The sequence below is a fragment of the Balaenoptera acutorostrata genome, chromosome 2 (genome assembly GCF_949987535.1).
Source record: "Balaenoptera acutorostrata chromosome 2, mBalAcu1.1, whole genome shotgun sequence".
NCBI classification, from domain to species: Eukaryota; Metazoa; Chordata; class Mammalia; order Artiodactyla; family Balaenopteridae; genus Balaenoptera; species Balaenoptera acutorostrata.
Genome location: NC_080065.1, coordinates 105,697,946 through 105,718,015, shown reverse-complemented (window position 1 = coordinate 105,718,015; position 20,070 = coordinate 105,697,946). Strand labels below are relative to the sequence as shown.

Below are 20,070 nucleotides of genomic sequence, written 5' to 3'. Positions count from 1 at the left end.
TTGTTAATATGGTGTATCACATTGATTGATTTGCATATATTGAAGAATCCTTGCATCCCTGGGATAAATCCCACTTGATCGTGGTGTATGATCCTTTTAATGTGTTGTTGGATTCTGTTTGCTAGTATTTTGTTGAGGATTTTTGCATCTATATTCATCAGTGATATTGGTCTGTAATTTTCTTTTTTTGTAGTATATTTGTCTGGTTTTGGTATCAGGGTGATGGTGGTCTCATAGAATGAGTTTGGGAGTGTTCCTTCCTCTGCAATTTTTTGGAAGAGTTTGAGAAGGATAGAGTTTTCCTACATCTTATCAGGGAATACAGAGAGCCAAATTTCTCCCAATTTGTTTATGGAGATGTGTAATAAAAGACTGAACAAGCAGCCAGGTTTTCTAAACAAAGAAGACCTAAGCAGGATATTGAATATACTTTTCTTCCTCAGCATATATCTTTTTTTTTTTTTTCATTCATGAGATATTTATTAAAATAACACATTTAGGGAAAAATATCAATACAATTGTATACATCATTACTGAAAACTGTATACCATCATACAAAAAAGGATTTTATATTGGGAAATCAATTCCTAATTTATGGCAAGTTTTACTTTCAGAAATAAAACCACAAAACAACACAATCTAATTCAATCTTAACGGCTGGCATGCTGAGCAAGGAATGTTCTTATTCTTTGTAGGAGCTCCTTCTTTACACTGTCAGGTACCAGGGCTCTGCCTTTTGGTGTGATTTCAGCCACCAAGTCATCAACAGTAACGTGTTCTAGTCCTTTTTCTTTAATTACCTTTACAGTGTGCCTTCAACTGATCCTTCCAGCCACATTCAATTAATTTAGCTCTCAGCAACTCTTTGAGGCCTTCTCTTTCTCCAGTTTCTATCAACTTTTGGTTAATTGCTGCTCTCATCTGCGCATCTTTGTTCATCTTGCTAACCACACTCTTCGGCTGCTCGGACCTAGCATATATCTTTATGGAAGGGACACAGCGACTTTGGATGTTCCTTGTTTAAGGTCATAGCCACTGGCTGTTAATCCAGTCTACTTCTTGGGGCAAGGACAAATTTTGATATTGTGGTATTTGGTCAGGGCGTGTATAGTTCAGGCCTTTTTTGCCAGGTTTTCCCCAAAATATTTCATGTCAGGGCTTAAAGGCACATGTTGTTACTTTTTTTTTTTTCTTAAAAAAAAATATTGTTATTTATTTATTAATACTTAAAACTTTTTATTTATTTACATCTTTTCCACTCAATTCCGTAAGTGCAAGTATCTCATTTTATCTTTTGTATCTCCTAAAGTTCTGAGAATGTTGCCTTTTGTAAAGAAGGGACTTTGTTCATTCCTTCCTTTATTGTTTGCTGTAGCCCTTTTCTGGGGGTGGGGCGGGCTGGGGAGTGGTTGGTGTGTCTTTGAGATTGGTTGAATAAATTTCTGCTTTTTTTGTTGTGACTAAGTTATGATCTTAGTTTATAAACTTGTTTTGTAAAACCTTTTGCAGCAGTATGTGTTTATGTGGATCAGTTTTCCTGTATTTATTTATTACCTTTGAATTTGTTGAACTCAGATTGGAGTTTTTCAGTTCTAAGAAAAAGGTAAACAGGGACAGTGTATCTGTTTATTTTGTCATTGCCTCAGGGATGGTATCGCAGCAAGTGCTTGTGAGAGTCCAAAAAGGCAGAAAATTAGTGTTTTGGGAAAAATATTTACCAAACTAGGCTGGAGAGCCAGATTTAGTTTAGCTTAGTTTATGTGAAAATGTAGAACTTTTCACTGATGGTTTCTACCACTTTTTAGCCTGTGACCTAGCTGTGAACTTTCTGGGCTACCAATGGGTTTTGTTTTTCCCTAACCACCACTACCCTCTGCTTTAACTTTTTTAAAACACAGATGCCCTGAGTCCAGGTTGTATCATGTGCACTAACATTTCTCCTGTGTTAATTTTGTTCTGCTCAGCATATTTTTACCTGAGTAAGCAAAAAATAGTAAAGAGGAGTAAGCAAACCTAGGATTTATGACATCAGAGTATCTTGTTTGTGGAAAAATTACTAATCAGTTAATCCTATGACTAGCTCAGAGGCCAGTAAGAAGTAAGACCTTAAGAAATGGAGTACCTTGTTTCTCATATAAGTCAACTTTTGCTAGGTTATGCCGAGTTAACAGACAAATCTCAATGGTTTATAATAATAAAGGATAATTTCAGGACTTCCCTGGTGGTGCAGAGGTTAAGAATCCACCTGCCAATGCAGGGGTTACAGGTTCGAGCCCTGGTCCGGGAAGATCCCACATGCCACGGAGCAACTGAGCCCGTGTGCCACAACTACTGAGCCTACGCTCTAGAGCCCACGAGCCACAACTACTGAGCCCGTGTGCCACAACTACTGAAGCCCATGTGCCTAGAGTCCGTGCTCCGCAACAAGAGAAGCCACTGCAATGAGAAGCCCACACACCTCAACGAAGAGTAGCCCCCGCTCGCCGCAACTAGAGAAAGCCCACGCACAGGAAGGAAGACCCAACACAGCCAAAAATAAAAATAAATAAAATAAATAAATTCATAAAAAAAAAAAAAGGGTAATTTCATACCTACCTGACCTTTCAGCTTCTGGTCAGCTGTGTCTCTGCTTTTGTGTCGTACTAATTTCAGGATCCCAGCTGAAGGAGCAACTTTCATCATGGCTGTTCTTCCAGCAGAGGGAAAATAAAAATGGATCCCCTTGGTGTCTCATAAAGCTTCTGTTTAGAAGTGGCATGTCATTTCTACTCACCTTTCATTGGCCAAAGGAAATCACCTGGCCAAGCCCAAAGTTAAGGGTATCACTTAAGATATTCTCTTCATGTAAATATGATTGCTATGTTTTATATTCCGTAATATAAAGCATTATGGGAGATTTAAATCTGGGTATCAGAACTGCTAAGCCTGTGGCTGATAATTACAACAAGGGACATTTGGTTTCGTACACGTTACATCTTTCAAGAAATGTTCGCACATGTCTGAAGGAAATGTTGGGAATGGAATAGGTTTGAGATTTCCTCAGTAGGTGAGCTGTATCGAGTTCTCTGAATATTAAGTTTTGTCTTGAGGGTGTGAACACAAAGAAGATGGAAGTGTTCCAGCAAGGAGAACCTCTTTTTGGACAGTAAGAAAGGCAGAATGCTTTCTATTCTTGAACTGGAGGAGTAGCATTTTTGGGTAATTGAAACTGCAATCTTTTGAAGTAAGATCGACATGATTTCTTTTCTGTACTGCAGTTGCATAATCACTGGTAAAGATGAGTTACAAGTTCCTGTGGTCTGATGCCAGAGCCTGTGTTTTTAACCGCTGTGTGATCCTGATAGCCAGAAGGTGAACTGCAGTGGGGAAAGTGAATTGTCTTTGAAGTTAGGTCAGGCTATAAATCCTGTTTCTGCTGTCTAATTACATGACCTCTGAATATTAGTAGCCACCTTACCTAATAACTTCCAGGATTATGGTGGGGATTAAATGACATCAAGAATTAAAACCTTTTGTAAAGGGGGTAAAAAGCGAATAATAGTGACTGCCTACCGTGTGCTGGGCACTGTGCTCAAGATTATGTCAAAGTGAGCTTAGGGGGCATCCCAGGCTGGCGTGAAGTCGTCTAGGGGAACAAAGTGAGAGATGAGAGATCACAGGAGGTCAGGTCATGTAGGACCATTTAGTTCAGAGTAAGGACTGGCTTTTACCCTGATTGAGATGGGAAGCCATTGGAGAGCGTGGAGGAGCAACATGACCTCATTTAAGGTTTAAGTGGATCATTCTGAGTGCTGTGTGAGGAATAGGTTCTAGGGGAGCAGGCGTGGAAGTGGAGAAGTACGTTGGGCATATTGGGGTCTATTATCCTATTAACAATTCTTGTCCACACTTGTGATTTTTTGTTAAAAAAAAGAAGAGGAAGCAGAGAGATCTGTCAGGTTATTGCAGTAATCTACATAAGAGATGGGGGTGATTCAGACAGGTGGTAGGGATGGAGGTGGTGCAAAGAAGTTAAATTCTGGATATATTTTGAAGGTAGGTATGGCAGGATTTGCTTATTTGCTGATGTGGGTTGAAAGGGAGAGAGAAGGATAAAGTGGTGGTTTACCGAGATACGAAAGACTGGAGGAGGGCCGGATTCGCAGAGAGGGGACATTCCCAGTAGACTTTCAGATGGGGATAGTAGGTAGGCAGTGGGATGTAGGACTCTGTAGTTGGGGGGACAGGTTGAAGCTGTGTAAATCTGTTTTCAGTTTCTAGGTGGTATTCAAAGCCAGGAGACTGGATTAGATTACCCAGGTGGTGAGTGCATATAAACAGGAGATAGGGTCCCAGGACTGAACTCTGGAGGGGACTCAGTCTCTCATTTTCAGTTTCTTCTCCCTTTAAGGAGACCTTTGATGCCTTCTTGTTGTTGAGACAGATTAAGTCCCTTAAATTAAAGAGCCCTAATTTAAGACGTTGCTTTCTAAACTGTCACAACATTTTGGAGGTCTTCAAATATTTAGATACATTTATGGCCATTCTGGAAAAGACTCTGATGAACTAGGGTGATTGTATCTTTCTACCAAACGTGAAAATAGTATGGCAGCTCTGTGTTTTCCGCCTTTTCTTTGGCTGTCAAGAAGCTTGAGGGTAAACCTGACACTGTCCCCAAATAGAGTAACTACCATTAGCATATGGTTTGAGTAGGCTTCTCTTTCTCTGATGTAACGTTTTCTTAATTTTTCCATTTTTTAATAGCCCTTGCACATTTAAGCCACCTTAAATACTTTTTGGTAGCAGTCAGGACATGAACAGAATACAGGAAGAAATCCCCATTGGGCCCACAGCTCTAAAATCAATGAAATGATTCTTAATGCTATTGTTTGCTATCGGAAACTTTATCAAAATAGGAGGAAAGGCATCAAGCATAGAAAACAGAAATGTCTGGAAGAACATCCAAGACATGGTTAATAGCAGTTACCTCTGGGGTAAGACACGGATTAAAACGACTTTTTGAATCTGCAGGGTTTGAATTTCTTGAAAGCATTAAAAAAAAAAAAAAAAAAGTAAATAACCTCTCCAAAAAATAAGTACACTTGTAGTATAATATTGCCCGTGTCATCTTTTTATATGCTTCTCAGATTACTCATTGTAAAGGATGTCACTCACAGAATCAATACATATGCAAGTTATTTTGATTTTGTAAATTTGGAAGCACCATTTTACTTTGGAAATAAAAGTCGTATATAGATATGTCATTGGTAGTGGATATGACTCAGCTGGTGTCAAACCCTTGGATTGAATAAATATATGAACACGAATATGTGTAAGCACAGTGATAAAGCACTCTTCAAATACAAAGCATTATAACATTATTACTCTTGATAATTAAGTGGCAAGTTAGAAACTGCTATATAAGCAATTTCCCGCACTGAGCTACAGCAAAAAGGACGAACTACTTATAGTAAAGTGAAACAGTAAAGTGAGGGCAGACTTTAAGGGATCTTGAAAGTTAGGCAGTGAATAATTAGGGTTCCACTGCAGATTTTGAGCAAGGGGATGACGTAGTATAAAGGCTGCCTTTGGGCCATTACCCAGCAACAGTCTGCTGATTGCCTGGAAAGATTAAGATTGGAGGCAGAAGACCACCGGGAAGGCAACTGTAGTAATCTGGGCATGAAATTATAGAATAGGAAAGAAATGGCAGTAAACGATTCCTCGAAAGAACTGGAAACTCCTCAGTGCACAAACTGTCTACCTTGCGAGCTTAAAGCACCTAGCACAGTGCTGGATACAGAGTGGGAACAGAGTGAACATTTGAAGAATCATAATGAAATTGATGTCAAGCCTTGATGGCTCAGTGACATGTGCTGTTCAGAAATGGGAGAAAGGAAAGAGTACCTGGGAAATAACTCACCCAGCAAACTGATGTTGAGAAGATGGGACAGTTTGAGGAAGATGATAATCAATTTGCTTTGCTTTTTTTTTTTTTTTCCTATCAAACTATAAGTGACGTATATTCCCTCAGCTGGTTTAGCAGCCCTGATATCAGGAGACCCAAAGCATGTTTCTTGCTCTAGTCTTTGGAGCCAACAGTCAGGGCTGAAGGATAGCAAGAAAGAACAAGAAAACCAACTTCTGAGAGCAAAGTCCTGTACACAAATAGGATTGCTAAAGACAAATCCAGATTTCTCAATCTGGTTTATGTAACAAAACACTGGAAAACAATGTATGTAATGCTCATCAAATAATATTAATGCTCCAATGTTACCTCTGTTTCTCTTTCAACATTTCAATAAAGGAACTTATGATCTGCAACACATATAAAGAATTAAAATCTTTTATAAGTAAGGGACACGTACACATCTGTAAGAAAGAAAAACACCCCAAATGAAACGTGATTTAAGCAGGCAAAACAATAAGAAGTATAAATGACCAATAAGCCCATGAAAATAATGTTACCTTACTAGTGCTCAAAGAAATGTAAATTAAATAATGAGCTACAACTTGTAATCATTTAATTGTTATACTGAAAAGAATGATGATGTCCAGTGTTGGGAGGATATGGGGAAACAGGCCTTGTCACAAACATGGTTCTGTTTTCAGGCTTGGATAGCTGATAACTTGATACTTTGTATTTAGGTATCCATTTACCTATTAATAGAGTACTTTTACAGGCTCCAAGTGTGTTTTAGAATTCTCTGGATTCTTATATCCCTGCTCTAGTGGTTAGCATATTGCAGGTATTTAGTAAAATCTTGGGGTGGATTTTTAGTAAAAAACCTTATGTAGTCTTTAGTAGACTATCCAAGTCATTGATTTATTTAAAATGACAGAAATAGGAAAAAGATTTTACATCTTAAAAAAAAAAACAAAACTCTTCAGAGCTATAAACTGGATTTTATATGGAGGATTTACAAATATATCACTTTGGGGGATATTTTGATGGTTTTAGCTGAAAAGACTCTGTCCTTAACTATCATAATCTTAACCATTTTTACTCCCTAATTTAAAGCTATTTGTTTGACTGGGGTGGCTGATTTACTGTTCCTTCTATATTCTCCCCAAGCACATGTGATTTTTTTTTTTTTTTTTTAGTGGAAATAATTAGGATAAAAGAAACTTGTTTACAGCATTAGAGGAGCAGAGTGGTATTGTGGTAGGTCCAGGTTCTAGTCTGAATTTTGCCATTTCATACAGCCTTGGAGCCTGGACAAGCTTTGGAGCCTGGAACAAGTTACATAACCTTTCCTAAACTTTGCTCTTCTGCGAAAATAGGAACAACTGTTCCTGCCAAACTCCTAAAAAGCTGTATGGAGATCAAATGCAGCAATGTACATAGATGGGTCTTTGAAAATGTAAAGTATATACATACCAGTATAAGGCAGTAATGGTATTTTAAAATATTATTGTGATTAGAATTTTAGTCATATATTTAAGCTGAACAGTGTCACATAGTGTGGATACATTTCTCTTTGTATACAATCTGTGAACATTGTTGCTATCCAAGCCCTTCAGCGTGTAACCAGTGCTTTTCTAGTTAAGCCTGAAATCCCTGTGATTTAGCTCTGGTGATAGTGGGATAACTGAGTGGGGTCAGTGTTAAGTTTGTACTCTCTAAGGTAGAGACTTGTCTTGAATAAATCTATTCTGAAACTGTTTCACTGCACATCATTGATCTCAATAATTATTTATACAGTCTTCAGTTCTTACCTTTGCTTGCACTTGGTTGCACTTTGAACAGTTTCCACTTGGGGGTAGTGTTTCATTTCACAATTGAACAATTCTTTCTTTACTTAAGTATGGCCTTTGCCAGTTTGCTCTTGAACTTTCCCTTGCTTAGTTAAAAAGGGTCTTAATAGACTGTTAGCCGCATGTTTTAAAATCTTGATTTTTAAAAACTGTTTCCTGTCATTTGAGTAATTGTACAGAAATGAATAATTAATAGGAATTTAGTCTTGAGAAGCTTAACACTTTTTTTTTTAATCTCTGAGGGATAATGTAAGCCTTTTCCCCATTATTTTGTGTCTTTGCGGCATTTTTTATTTGCAGTAAGGCTGTTAAGACTATATTGTTAGAAAAAATATATCCCAGTCCACATTTTGAAAAACTCATTTCCTTTAAGAGTAAAAGCACATTAGGCTAGCTTTGCTTGGTACCATCCCTGTATCTCCCTTTACCACCCAACCCCACTTGCAGCCCTCACTCCAGCCCCCACCAAAAGAGAACCATTGTTGAAAAGAAAAAAAGATCTTGTGGGTTTTTCTTTTTTCCCCAGGTATGGTAATTATCAATTTGGTAATATTAAGAGACTTTAAATTTTAGTATATACCTCTATGCCATTTATTAATTAGTAATTTTTAAATTGTTATATTCTGCACAGTGTGCAATAACCCTACAAAAATGATCACTTTGCAATGCAAATTAATTCTTTGTCCCAGGTATTTGTTTTAAATTCTGTTTTTTCCAAGTTATTTGGCATTGATCTATATATCTTTTCATTTGTTTTTGCATGTTATTTTGTAAATAATTAAATTATTGTATAAATTACCTTCGTTATCATATTATTTAGTTATGTTGGCTTTTATAAACTTTATGATGCAATTAGTGCATTAGTGTAGTTACCACATACTTAACTTTCAGTAGATTATAAACTCTGAGGATAGGCACCATTCTTATACATCTGTAGATTTCTGTAGATTTCCTTGCAAATAGTAAATGTGCAATTAATGTTTGTATCTATATAATTGGATATAGGGAGATGTTATGTGGTAAGTGTGGTCAGTTGTTAAACATATAAATTACATATATGCTATAAATTAATGACTGAACACATATTAGTTGTGTATGTAATTTCTGACCTCTTTCAATAAATAGTTTTTATTTCTTTTTTTGGTAGACCATGACACACTATGTTTTATAAAAATTCACGTGTGCTTCTCCAAGAGTTTAATATTGTGCTTGTTCTTTTTTTTTTTTTTTATAAATTTATTTATTTATTTATTTTTGGCTGTGTTGGGTCTTCGTTTCTGTGCGAGGGCTTTCTCCAGTTGCGGCGAGCGGGGGCCACTCTTCATCGCGGTGCGCGGGCCTCTCACTGTCACGGCCTCTCGTTGCGGAGCACAGGCTCCAGACGCTCAGGCTCAGTAGCTGTGGCTCACGGGCCCAGTTGCTCCACGGCATGTGGGATCTTCCCGGACCAGGGTTCGAACCCGTGTCCCCTGCATTGGCAGGCAGATTCTCAACCACTGTGCCACCAGGGAAGCCCCGTGCTTGTTCTTTATCACCATTCCTGTAAACAAAGACCTTCTTGACGTGGAGAAGATATTTCACATTGTGTATTTAACCTTTCTTTCTTTCTTTCTTTCTTTTTAATTATGGTAAGAACATTTAATATGAACATTTAACAAATTTTTAAGTGTACAATACAGTATTATGAACTGCAGGCACTATGTTGTATGGCAGATAAGATCTATAGAACTTATTCATCTTGCATTATTGAAACTTTATGCCCACCGATTAGCAACTCCCCATTTTCTCCTCCCCCTAATCTTTGCAACCACCATTCTACTCTCTGATTCTATGAGTTTGACTATTTTAGGTACTTTGATGTAAGTGGAATCATGCAGCATTTGGCCTTCTGTGACTGGGTTACCATATTATCTTCAAAGCTCATCCATGTCATTACATATTGCAAAATTTCCTTCTTTTTTTAAAGGCTGAATAAATACATTGTATTTATGTACCACATTTTCTTTATCCATTTTTATCTGTCAGTTGATATTTAGATTATTTCTACATCTTGGCTATTGTGAATAGTGCTGCATTGAACATTTGGAGTGCTGTTGTCTCTTTGGTTCCTGATTTCAATTCTTTTGAATAAATACCTGGAATTGGGATTGCTGGATCTTGTGGCAGTTCTAGTTGTAATTTTTTGAAGAATGTCCATACTGTTTTCCTGTGTATTTAATCTTAAAAGTGATCTTTAGGTTTTTTTCTTTTCTTTCTTTTTGCTAAAAGTGGGTTGAATCATGGTCTTTTTCTTTCTAAAAAAGGAGAAGCATTGCACAGTTAAAAATTTCATGACATGAACCTGTGTTTAAATATTTTTCTGCTTCATATCTATATATATATATATTTTTTCATATCTATATTTAAAAACAAAGAGGCATGTTTTGAAAGTACGTATCTCATGGTGTGTTCAGTAAGATGGGAATATAGTAGTAGGGAATTAGGAAGTTGACTGAAGAAATACACTAATAATATAATTTCATTTCCAACTCATATTTTTAAGGTCTAGAACTGAATTCTTATTTGTTTATTTTTGCATCGCAGTGAATGATCTAGGAGGGGACTTCATGGGAGTTGGTAAAGGCTCCTTAGCTGCTGATAAGGTTGTTGAAGAAATAAGAAGGAAAGGCGGAAGAGCAGTGGCCAACTATGGTACAATATTTGAGAGAACTATACTGCTTGTTTTTTTTTTTTTTTTTTTTTTTAAACGTTTTTTTTTTTTTTTTTTTTTTTTAAAGTTTTACTTGATTTTATTTATTTATTTATTTATTTTTGGCTCTGTTGGGTCTTCGGTTCGTGCGAGGGCTTTCTCCAGTTGCGGCAAGCGGGGGCCACTCTTCATCGCGGTGCGGGGACCGCTCTTCATCGCGGTGCGCGGGCCTTTCTCTATCGCGGCCCCTCCCGTCGCGGGGCACAGGCTCCTGACGCGCAGGCTCAGCAATTGTGGCTCACGGGCCCAGCTGCTCCGCGGCATGTGGGATCTTCCCAGACCAGGGCTCGAACCCGTGTCCCCTGCATTAGCAGGCAGATTCTCAACCACTGCGCCACCAGGGAAGCCCTATACTGCTTGTTTTATATTTCCTCCACTGATGCTGTTTCTCATGTTAATAAGTATTGAGCAAATATCTTGGCATTCCAGTATAATTATGAAATTAGATTTTACCTAAGTCTGCCAAAGATGTTTAGTGACGTATTTTTTAAACTTTTGATGTAGATTATTTCATGAGTCTAACTTTTATTCAGTTGTCTATTTAATATTTTTAATAATGAGCGCATGATATAATCAGTACATTACTGTAGATGTGACTATGAATATGGTCTTTTCTTAAAAGACCTGCCTTAGCTAAAAGGTCTTATGTATTTCTACAGAGTAACATTAAATTCTTCGTTTTAAAATTGCTTTTAAAAAACATTTCTTAAAGTAATATAGTGTAAGAAGTGAAGTGCCCCCTTTCTGCACCCAGCCTTCATATTACATTCTGCACAGGTGATCATTGCTGTATGCAACTTTCTTATCTTTATGAAAACGTAAGAGTCAAAGTTAGGCATTAGAAATAAAGACAGCAAATACAACCTTTATGTTTGATGTATTGATTCTAATAGTATTTGTAAGGAATCTTCTTGAGTAGATTTACTTTAAAAAGCTAGTGCTTACTGACTTTTCTGCAAATTAGATTGTTTTTATGGACCAGGGAGAAAATTAGATTGCCAGTGACTTTATTCTGAAATTTTAGAGGAAAGGAAATAGGATATGATTTGTTTTGAGAGTTCAAGGGAATAATGAGACAGACATTTTAGTATCTTATTTCCACATTGAGAGTCTAGAAAAATGTTTTCAACTTAAAAAAATTTCTGGGGTTTTAAAACCTATTTTGTAAAGATAAAGATTTCAGACTCTCTTCCCTGCCCCTCAGTTTTGATATTCAACCTGTATCAATCAGGATTCAGTCAAGAAAACAGAAGCCCCTCTCGGTTTTCCAAGTGTGAAGGGTTTTATACAAAGAATAGAGACTTACCATTGGAAGGTCTGGGCAGGTGCATGTCAGGGAAACTGTCGATGACCATCGCAGCTTGTGGCAGGTGGTTTTCAAGAGCTCACCTGGATGTGCTGTCAGTCTCACATCTGCCGCCTGCTCACAAGATTGCCTGCGTTTACAGTCTCTTCCTACTTTTCCTCCCTTTAAGCGAGTATTTCTTTTTGGCAGATCTAACTCAGGAGCTTATGGGTCCCAGGGAAGGGACCTGGCTCCCGCTGTGATTGCAGAGGAAGTAGAAAGAGGCAATGGTGATGTTGAGTTGACAGCTGACCATTTGACACACAGCTCTGGGGATATGAGCCCTTCTCCTGGGCTGATTAGCAGAAAATCACAAATCCGTAATATTTCATTGAGCTTTTCTTTTTGTAGTTAGTATTACAAAAACAGTAGGTTTGTTTTCCAAATGTAGTGATACAGAATTGAACATGCTTTTTCAAATTAAACACGCTTCTCCTTCCCTCCCTCTGAAAGTCTCATTTGCATCCTTAAGGGGAAGTGCTTATGTGGCTATTTAAAATTCAACAGAAATGAAATAAAATAGATTATTCCATTTGTCGTACTAGCCACACTTCAGGAGCCACATGTGGTTTGTGGTTACCATGTTAGTGCAGAAATAGAGCATTTCCATCCTCACAGAAAGTTCTGTTGGACCATGGTGTCTTGGATATTATTTGTCAAATACTTCTCATTTACCCCCTCTCTCTTTTTTTTTTTTTGGTAGGTTAAAGGATTGCCTTAGGGACTAAATTTCTTTTGTAACATGTATCATTTATATTTTAGTTTGTTACGTGCCTGCAATATAAATGTATTTTCCTTGGAAATGAGTTCTGTTGAATGAATAGTATCTGTCATGTGCTCTGAGCCACAGAATTTAGAAGTCCTTTGTAAGGGATATTACTGAAGTTTTGTCCTAATTTCCCTTTCCCTCAGATTCAGTGGACGCAGGAGAGAAGGTTGTGAAGACAGCACTGGATGCTTTTGGAAGAATAGGTAATGTTTCTTTGCATTTATGGTACTAACAGAGCAGCTTCTACCTTTCTAATGAAATATATTTTATTTCACTTTTGTTTATTAAAAACTCTTTTTTGGTAATCAAATTTTTAGATTTGTTTTAAATTTTAATTTTTTTACATACCCTAATCTTATTCCACAAAGGGCTTGAGGTGACAGTTTTTTTTTTTTTTTTTTTTTTTTTAAAGTAATCTTTTATTTTTTTATTATTTATTTTTGGCTGTGTTGGGTCTTTGTTTCTGTGCAAGGGCTTTCTCTAGTTGCGGCGAGTGGAGGCCACTCTTCATTGCAGTGCGCGGGCCTCTCACTGTCGTGGCCTCTCTTGTTGCGGAGCACAAGCTCCAGACGCGCAGGCTCAGTAGTTGTGACTCACGGGCTTAGTTGCTCCGCGGCATGTGGAATCTTCCCAGACCAGGGCTCGAACCCGTGTCCCCTGCATTGGCAGGCAGATTCTCAGCCACTGCGCCACCAGGGAAGCCCGAGGTGACAGTTTTTATGCATGTATGTGTTGAGTTTGTTTTATATTTTTTTGTACTTTAAGAGCCTTTAAAAAAACTTGTAAGTATTCTCTAAGTTTCCTTTTTATAATAATTTAATCATACCCCAAATATATTTAGAAAATAAAAAATAAATCAGTATTTTGGCAATAGAGGACCCAGTGGAATATTTTAGATAATTATAATGATTCAGATGAAAATGATTCAGTATCTTGCAAATTAATTAAGATGAATTATATAAAATAAAAATCTTCATTTTTAAGAAGCATTTCAAGCATTTCAAATATATTGTTTAATTTTCCTGACTTAGTCCCATACATTGTTAGTAAAAGGTTATTGAATTACTAGGGGGAAACTACTGCAGATAAGCCCAACGTGTTTATAATCTGAAAAATGTTAATTTTTGTAGTTTGAATGTGTTTCCCCCCCCTTTTTTTGGTCTAGCATATATATTTTTCTAGCTATATTTGGTTGAGCTTGTGAGAGACCTGTTCACATAGTGTCTGACACAGGGATAGAGACCACAAAGTTCTGAAGTCATAAGGTGAAAATAGCCACAAGATGGTGGTTGAACCTTAAGAAACAATCCCTTCTATTTTATAGTGAGAATGCAATTATGTATGAAGACAGGCCATCAGTTTCTGACTCTAATGGTTTCCTTTCTGGGCTTTTGACTTTTGAGTGGCAAGGAAAAATCTTTTAAACTTTTAAGTTTCCCAGTGAATTTTGAAGTTAATTGAGGGATGGTTTACGATTACCACTGAATTCTAAGAACCTAAGAGTTGTGTGACTGCTAATTCTGTAAATAAGCTCACAGAATTTTGGCAGGAGGTAGAGGTGGAAACATTTAGGTATGTAGACTTGAGAGGAAAGCACTGATATAATGGGGTACTTATTGTGCTTTTGTGAATCCGATTTTTTTTTACTATAGGTATAAAATTGTGTTCTGCTAGCATTTGTTACCTATTATATCTACTTTTCCATGGGCAGGGGGGAGGCAGGGAACGCTTTTGAAAGAAATGTGTTGTAAGCAAAGGCAAATTAATATGCTTGCTTTTATATTTGTGACTTGAATATTTTTATATTGTAGATGTTGTGATCAACAATGCTGGGTGAGTATTTCTTTTTAAATTTCCAATAAAGTAATGTACATGCAAACTTTTTTTAAGTGTTGACTTTCTCTTCTCAACATATATAATATCAATTTTTTAGAATTTTGAGGGACCATTCCTTTGGTAGAATAAGTGATGAAGACTGGGGTAAGTTATTTTAAATATACGTTCTCTGGAACATACTTATCCATTTAGCCTTCTAATATTTGATACATTTCCACACTTAAGGAAAAACTTGCTTCTACCTATTTTTGCTTCTGCTAATATAAGTGATGAGTAAGCTTTACAACTGAAAATGAACAGTTGGAAGAAAAGGCTTTTGTGACTTTCGTTCGTTTCCCTTTTTCTCTTTGAGAGATTGTCAGCGTTTTCTTGCAGTATTAGTTGTTTCTAACAGCCTTTTGCATGCTTGTCTGGCTGTGTGATTCTTATTTCAAGAGCAAGAGTAGGCTATGACTACTGTAAGCAGACAGAAGGAAATGCTAAAAAAATCAAAAGGAAATGCTAAAAAACAAAAACTAAAAACGATGGAGATCTGAGAACTGGGTGGGAAAAACCTAGATATAATTTTGAAACTTCTAATAAGTAGGAAAAATTTCCATTAGGAATGTCATGTTGGAAAGATTGAGTTTAGATGATGAACAGTCACAGTTATAAAATTTTTTTATCCTGTTTGCTCTTTTTTGCCCTTACTTTCATTGGCTATCAGAACTAAAACAAGCATTGGTGGCTGCGACGGTGGCAGGCATGGTAACTGAGATGAATTACATCATTGTTTATAGAGTGTGTTTCTGGGAAATATTGCCAGAAGTTCTTTTGGAAGAAGGAAGATATCTTTCTGACTTAGAATTAAGCAAAGACGGCTTTTAGCTTCCAATTCCCTTGTAATAACTGGAGAAAAAAAGGAGCTGAGAAAGATAGAATTTGTTGGCAGAGGGGACTTAAGTCGGTGCTTTGCTTTGAGCTCTGATGGGGCTGGAGTGTGTCCTCTTCTGGTTTCATCAGAGTAAGATTAAATCTGGAATTGTTTGTTTATCTGCATCATCCTCCAAGTTGTCTGTTCATTAGATTGACATTTCAGAAAGCAGGCTTCTCTGTCTCTCTTTTTCCCTCTTTCCCTCCCCCTCTTTCCTACACCTCCACGCCCCGACCCCCAGCTCTCTCTAACTCATTTGCAAATCCTGTTAAAAATAGGGATTTAGGGATATACTGAACATTTTATAAACATTTCTTGATGAAGAACTGAGTGGTTTTTGATTATGCTTTAACTAACGTTTGTGTTGAGTCCCAATTATATATGTAAAATTCTTGGTTATTTGTATTATGAATTTTTATATAAAATAGGCAAAAATTAAAGATGGCATTGCACTTAGATATGCATAGGCATCGTATTTAGGTGGCATTATATTTATGATAAAGTTAGATATATTAGATAATAATCTAATCATAAATTATAGGCAAAATAGGTATGAATTATTGATTGGTTATGTAACTGGAACTAAAGCAAAAATGATTACTCAGAGTGCAATGTGACAATAGCTGATTTTGAATGCTAGGTATAAAATGAACATCTTTGTATAAGTAAGTCTTTGCTTATGTTGATTCTGAGATAGGTCTGTCTAAATTTGACAATATTCATGATAAAAATGTCTTGTTTTAGATATCATCCAGAGAGTTCATTTGCGGGGCTCATTCCTGGTGACCCGGGCAGCGTGGGATCACATGAAGAAACAGAAATTTGGAAGGTAGAGTTGTATGTGGCTGTCAAGGGGGTTTGGAGATGCCGTGTGTGGGTTCTTATGTCCAGAGGAAAAGAATTGCTTTGACGTTGAAAAATACACCTTCAGATATGCACAGGCTTTTTAAACGTAGTTTTGGAAGATGCCTCCCCGTTACATTGGTGTCAGTCATAGATTAGCGAGGTGGACAACTTAGTATTTCTTTTCACCTCCTACTTTTCATTATTAATGATTCTCCTGCTATTCTCTGATATTTTAGCAGTACAAACATTGAGGATTCAGCAGTACTTTATTCTCTAACCAAAATATCATTTTTTGTGCCCAGTGACCAACTGGGGAGAGATGAGTGGCTGTTTTCTACTGGCTGACACTGGTCAGACATGAGTTAGTCTTTGTAAACTAGGAACGGTAAGACTCTTATAGTTGCGTCTGTGTGACTCAGACGTGGCAGACCTAGTAAGTGGCCCCATGCTCTCTAACATAAAAGTTATTCCTGTTAACTCAGGGTTCACACACATCTACTAGAAGTAAATTGCGTGTGATATCTGTTCTTATTGGAGAGTTCTAGTATATCTTGATACTAGCAGTTTCTGAAAGTCAATGATAGGATTTACTTGTTCTACTAAGTAGAGTAAGTGAGATTAGGTCAGATTATGAGATGGTATTATTTAATATGAGGCATTTAATATTATCCAGAAAGGGAAAGGAGCAAAGTTCTGAGGACTAAAGAATTAGAACTTCATGATCTAATATTTCTTACTAAAATTTTAACTTGTAAATTGGCAGTTTATTTTATGTTTATAAATACTTATTGTTTTCAGTACATAATGAATATACATTCTTACACTTGAATTCATTTGATCCTGACCAGGGATTCTTTCTAAAACAATAAAATCTCACAGTTGAATTTTGAGAGATTACTTTTATTATTTATATTAATTTAGATATATGAATCATGACTTTAAGAACCTAATGGCAGTATACAGAGTTGCTTTTGACAGGTATAATAGTAATGAAAAAGAAAAAAAAATGCTTAGAGTTGCAACAGTATCAAAATATAGAAAAGATGATGTTGAGAGATTGATTTTCCTTTTAGGATCATCATGACTTCATCGGCTTCAGGAATATATGGCAACTTTGGCCAGGCAAATTATTGTGCTGCAAAGCTGGGTCTTCTGGGCCTTTCAAATTGTCTTGCAGTTGAAGGCGAGAAAAGCAACATTCATTGTAACACTATTGCCCCTACTGCTGGATCACGGTTGACCCAGAACATTTTGCCTGATGGTAAGTAGTTTAGATTTTTTTTAATGCTGTTCCTCACATACCTGTGTGGCGTGAGCTTTGTAAAAGTATTTAATTTTTTGAGTAGCTAAAAAAATTTCGTTACAATTTAAAAAAGCATTATGTGTAGTTTATGTTCATTATAGAAAATTTAGGAAAGCACAAACAAACAAAATATGACCCATAATTCTACCACACTGAGATAAACTTTCTCTTTGTGTAGGTAGACATACATACATTTTTTCTTTACAGAATGAGGTAATAGCATTCTTACTGGTTTATAATTATAATTATGTAAAACAATTAATAGATTGTTTTTTAGGGCAGTTTTAGGTTTATAGAAGAATTGAGCAGGTAGTAAAGAGAGTGCCCATATACTCCTCCTCCCACACAGTTTTACATCAGTGTGCTACATTTATTACAGTTGATGAACCAGTATTGATCAATGTTTATTTATTTATTTATTTATTTATTTGGCTGCATCGGGTCGTTGAGGCATGTGGGATCTTTCGTTGTGGTGCGTGGGCTTTTCTCAAGTTGTGGCACGTGGGTGTTCTCTCTCTAGTTGCGGCGCATGGGCTTCAGGGTGCGTGGGCTCTATATTTTGTGGCACGCTGGCTCTCTTGTTGAGGCACGTGAGCTCGGTCGTTGTGGCACCCGGGCTTAGTTGACCCTCGGCATGTGGGATCGTAGTTCCCTGACCAGGGATCGAACCCGCATCCCTGCATTGGAAGGCAGATTCTTTATCACTGGACCACCAGAGAAGTCCCTGATTGATTATCATTAACTATAGTTAATAGTTTACTTTAGGGCTCACTCTTTAGGTTGTATGATTTTATGCGTTTTCACAAATGCATGATGTTACGTACCCACGATTCTAGATCATACAGAATGGTTTCACTCTAAAAATCCCCTGTGTTCCGTCTCTTCATCCTCTCCTCTTTTTCCCAAATGTCTGGGAGGATTGAAGCTCATTTCTTTTTATCACTACATAATATTACATGGTATGTAGGTGCCACAATTTGTTTTTTCATTCACCTATCGTGGAACATTTTCATTGTTTCCAGTTTTTGACAGTTGTGAGTGAAGCTGCTATAAACATTCATGTGCAGGTTTTTGTGTGGACATAAGTTTTCAACTCATTTGGGTAAATATTAAAGAGGATAATTGCTGGATTGTATGGTAAGACTGTCTTTAGCTTTGTAAAAATTTCCAAACTGTCTTCAAAAATGGCTGTATCGTTTTTCAATCCTACTAGCAGTGAGTGAGAGTTCTTGTTGCTCCACATCTTTGCCAGCATTTATTATTGTTAGTCTTTTGCATTTTAGTTCTTTTAATAGGTGTATAGGGTATTTCATTGTTTTAATTTGCAGTTCCCTAATGACTTATGATGTTATGCATGTTTTTCCTTTGCTTATTAGCCATTTATTTGTCTTCCTTGGTGATGTGTCTGTTCTTATTTTTTGCTCATTTTTAAATTGGGTTCTTTGTTTTCTTCTTCTTTTTTTGGGGGGGGGGTTCTTTGTTTTCTTGTTGTTGAGTTTTAAGAGTTCCATGAATATTTTGGAAACAAGTTCTTTATCAGATATGTGTTTTGCAAATATTTTTTCCCAGTCTTTAGCTTGTTTTTTTATTCTCTTTAGTCTCTTTCACTTTTGAAGGATAATTTCACCGGGTACAGAATTCTGGGTGGGTAATTTTTTTCTTTCAACACCTGAAATCTTTCACTCCACTCTTCTTTTGCTTACATGGTTTCTGAAGGAAAGTCTGACATAATTCTTTCCTTGTTTCTTTATGCATAAGGTAGTTTTTCCTCTCTGTGTTCCTCCAAGGTTTTCTCCTTGTTTTTTCCACAGTTTGAATATAGTATGCATAATAATAGGTGTAGATTTTTGGCAATATTCTACTTGATGTCTTCTGAGCTTCCTGGATCTGCGGTTGGTATCTGTGATTAACTTTGGAAAATTCTCAGCCATCACTGCTTAAAATATTTCTTCTGTTGTTTTCTTTTTTTCTTCTACTTCTGGTATTCCCATTATGTGCCTGTTCTATCTTTTTATTTTAATTAATTAATTGATTAATTTATTTGGTTGGGCCGGGTCTTAGTTGCAGCAGGTGGGCCTCTTTAGTTGCAGCTCACAGGCTCCTTAGTTGTGGCTTGCAAGCTCCTTAGTTGCAGCACGTGGGCTCCTTAGTTGTGGCATGCAAACTCTTAGTTGCGGGATGTAGTTCCCTGGCCAGGGATTGAACCTGGGCCTCCTGCATTGGGAGCGTGGAGTCTTAACCGCTGCGCCACCAGGGAAGTCTCAATGTATCTTTTGTAATTATACCACAGTTCTTGGATATTCTATTCCCTCTTATCTTTTTGTCCTTTTTTCTCTTTGCATTTCATTTCAGTTTGGGAAGTTTCTATTGACATATATTCAAATCAAGCTTACTGATTTTTCTTTTTTCATTTCAAAATGTTATATTGTTTTTGTGTTTTAACATTTCCTTTTGATTTTTTTAGCATTTCCTTCTGTCTGCTTACAGTAGTCATCTGTTCTTGTAAGTTGTCCACTATTCTCCATTAGAGCCCTTAGCATGTTAATCACAGTTATTTTAAACTCCTAGTTTG

At 36.8% G+C, this 20,070-nt stretch overlaps 1 protein-coding gene and 1 pseudogene across 1 annotated transcript in view; one reads left to right on the top strand and one right to left on the bottom strand.

Annotated features, from left to right (window-relative positions):
* Positions 1-650: 650 nt before the first annotated feature.
* Positions 651-961, bottom strand: LOC130707172 (transcription and mRNA export factor ENY2-like; annotated as a pseudogene).
* A 9,360-nt stretch (positions 962-10,321) lies between these two features.
* The window catches only part of LOC130707171 (peroxisomal multifunctional enzyme type 2-like), a 49,661-nt gene continuing 39,912 nt past the window's right edge, over positions 10,322-20,070 (top strand). Inside the window, exons 1-6 of the mRNA XM_057540384.1 lie at positions 10,322-10,428; positions 12,744-12,803; positions 14,412-14,433; positions 14,534-14,580; positions 16,094-16,178; positions 17,269-17,456. Coding sequence (XP_057396367.1) covers positions 10,344-10,428; positions 12,744-12,803; positions 14,412-14,433; positions 14,534-14,580; positions 16,094-16,178; positions 17,269-17,456 — 487 coding nt within the window. The 5' untranslated portion in view covers positions 10,322-10,343. The remainder of the gene's footprint in view (positions 10,429-12,743; positions 12,804-14,411; positions 14,434-14,533; positions 14,581-16,093; positions 16,179-17,268; positions 17,457-20,070) is intronic.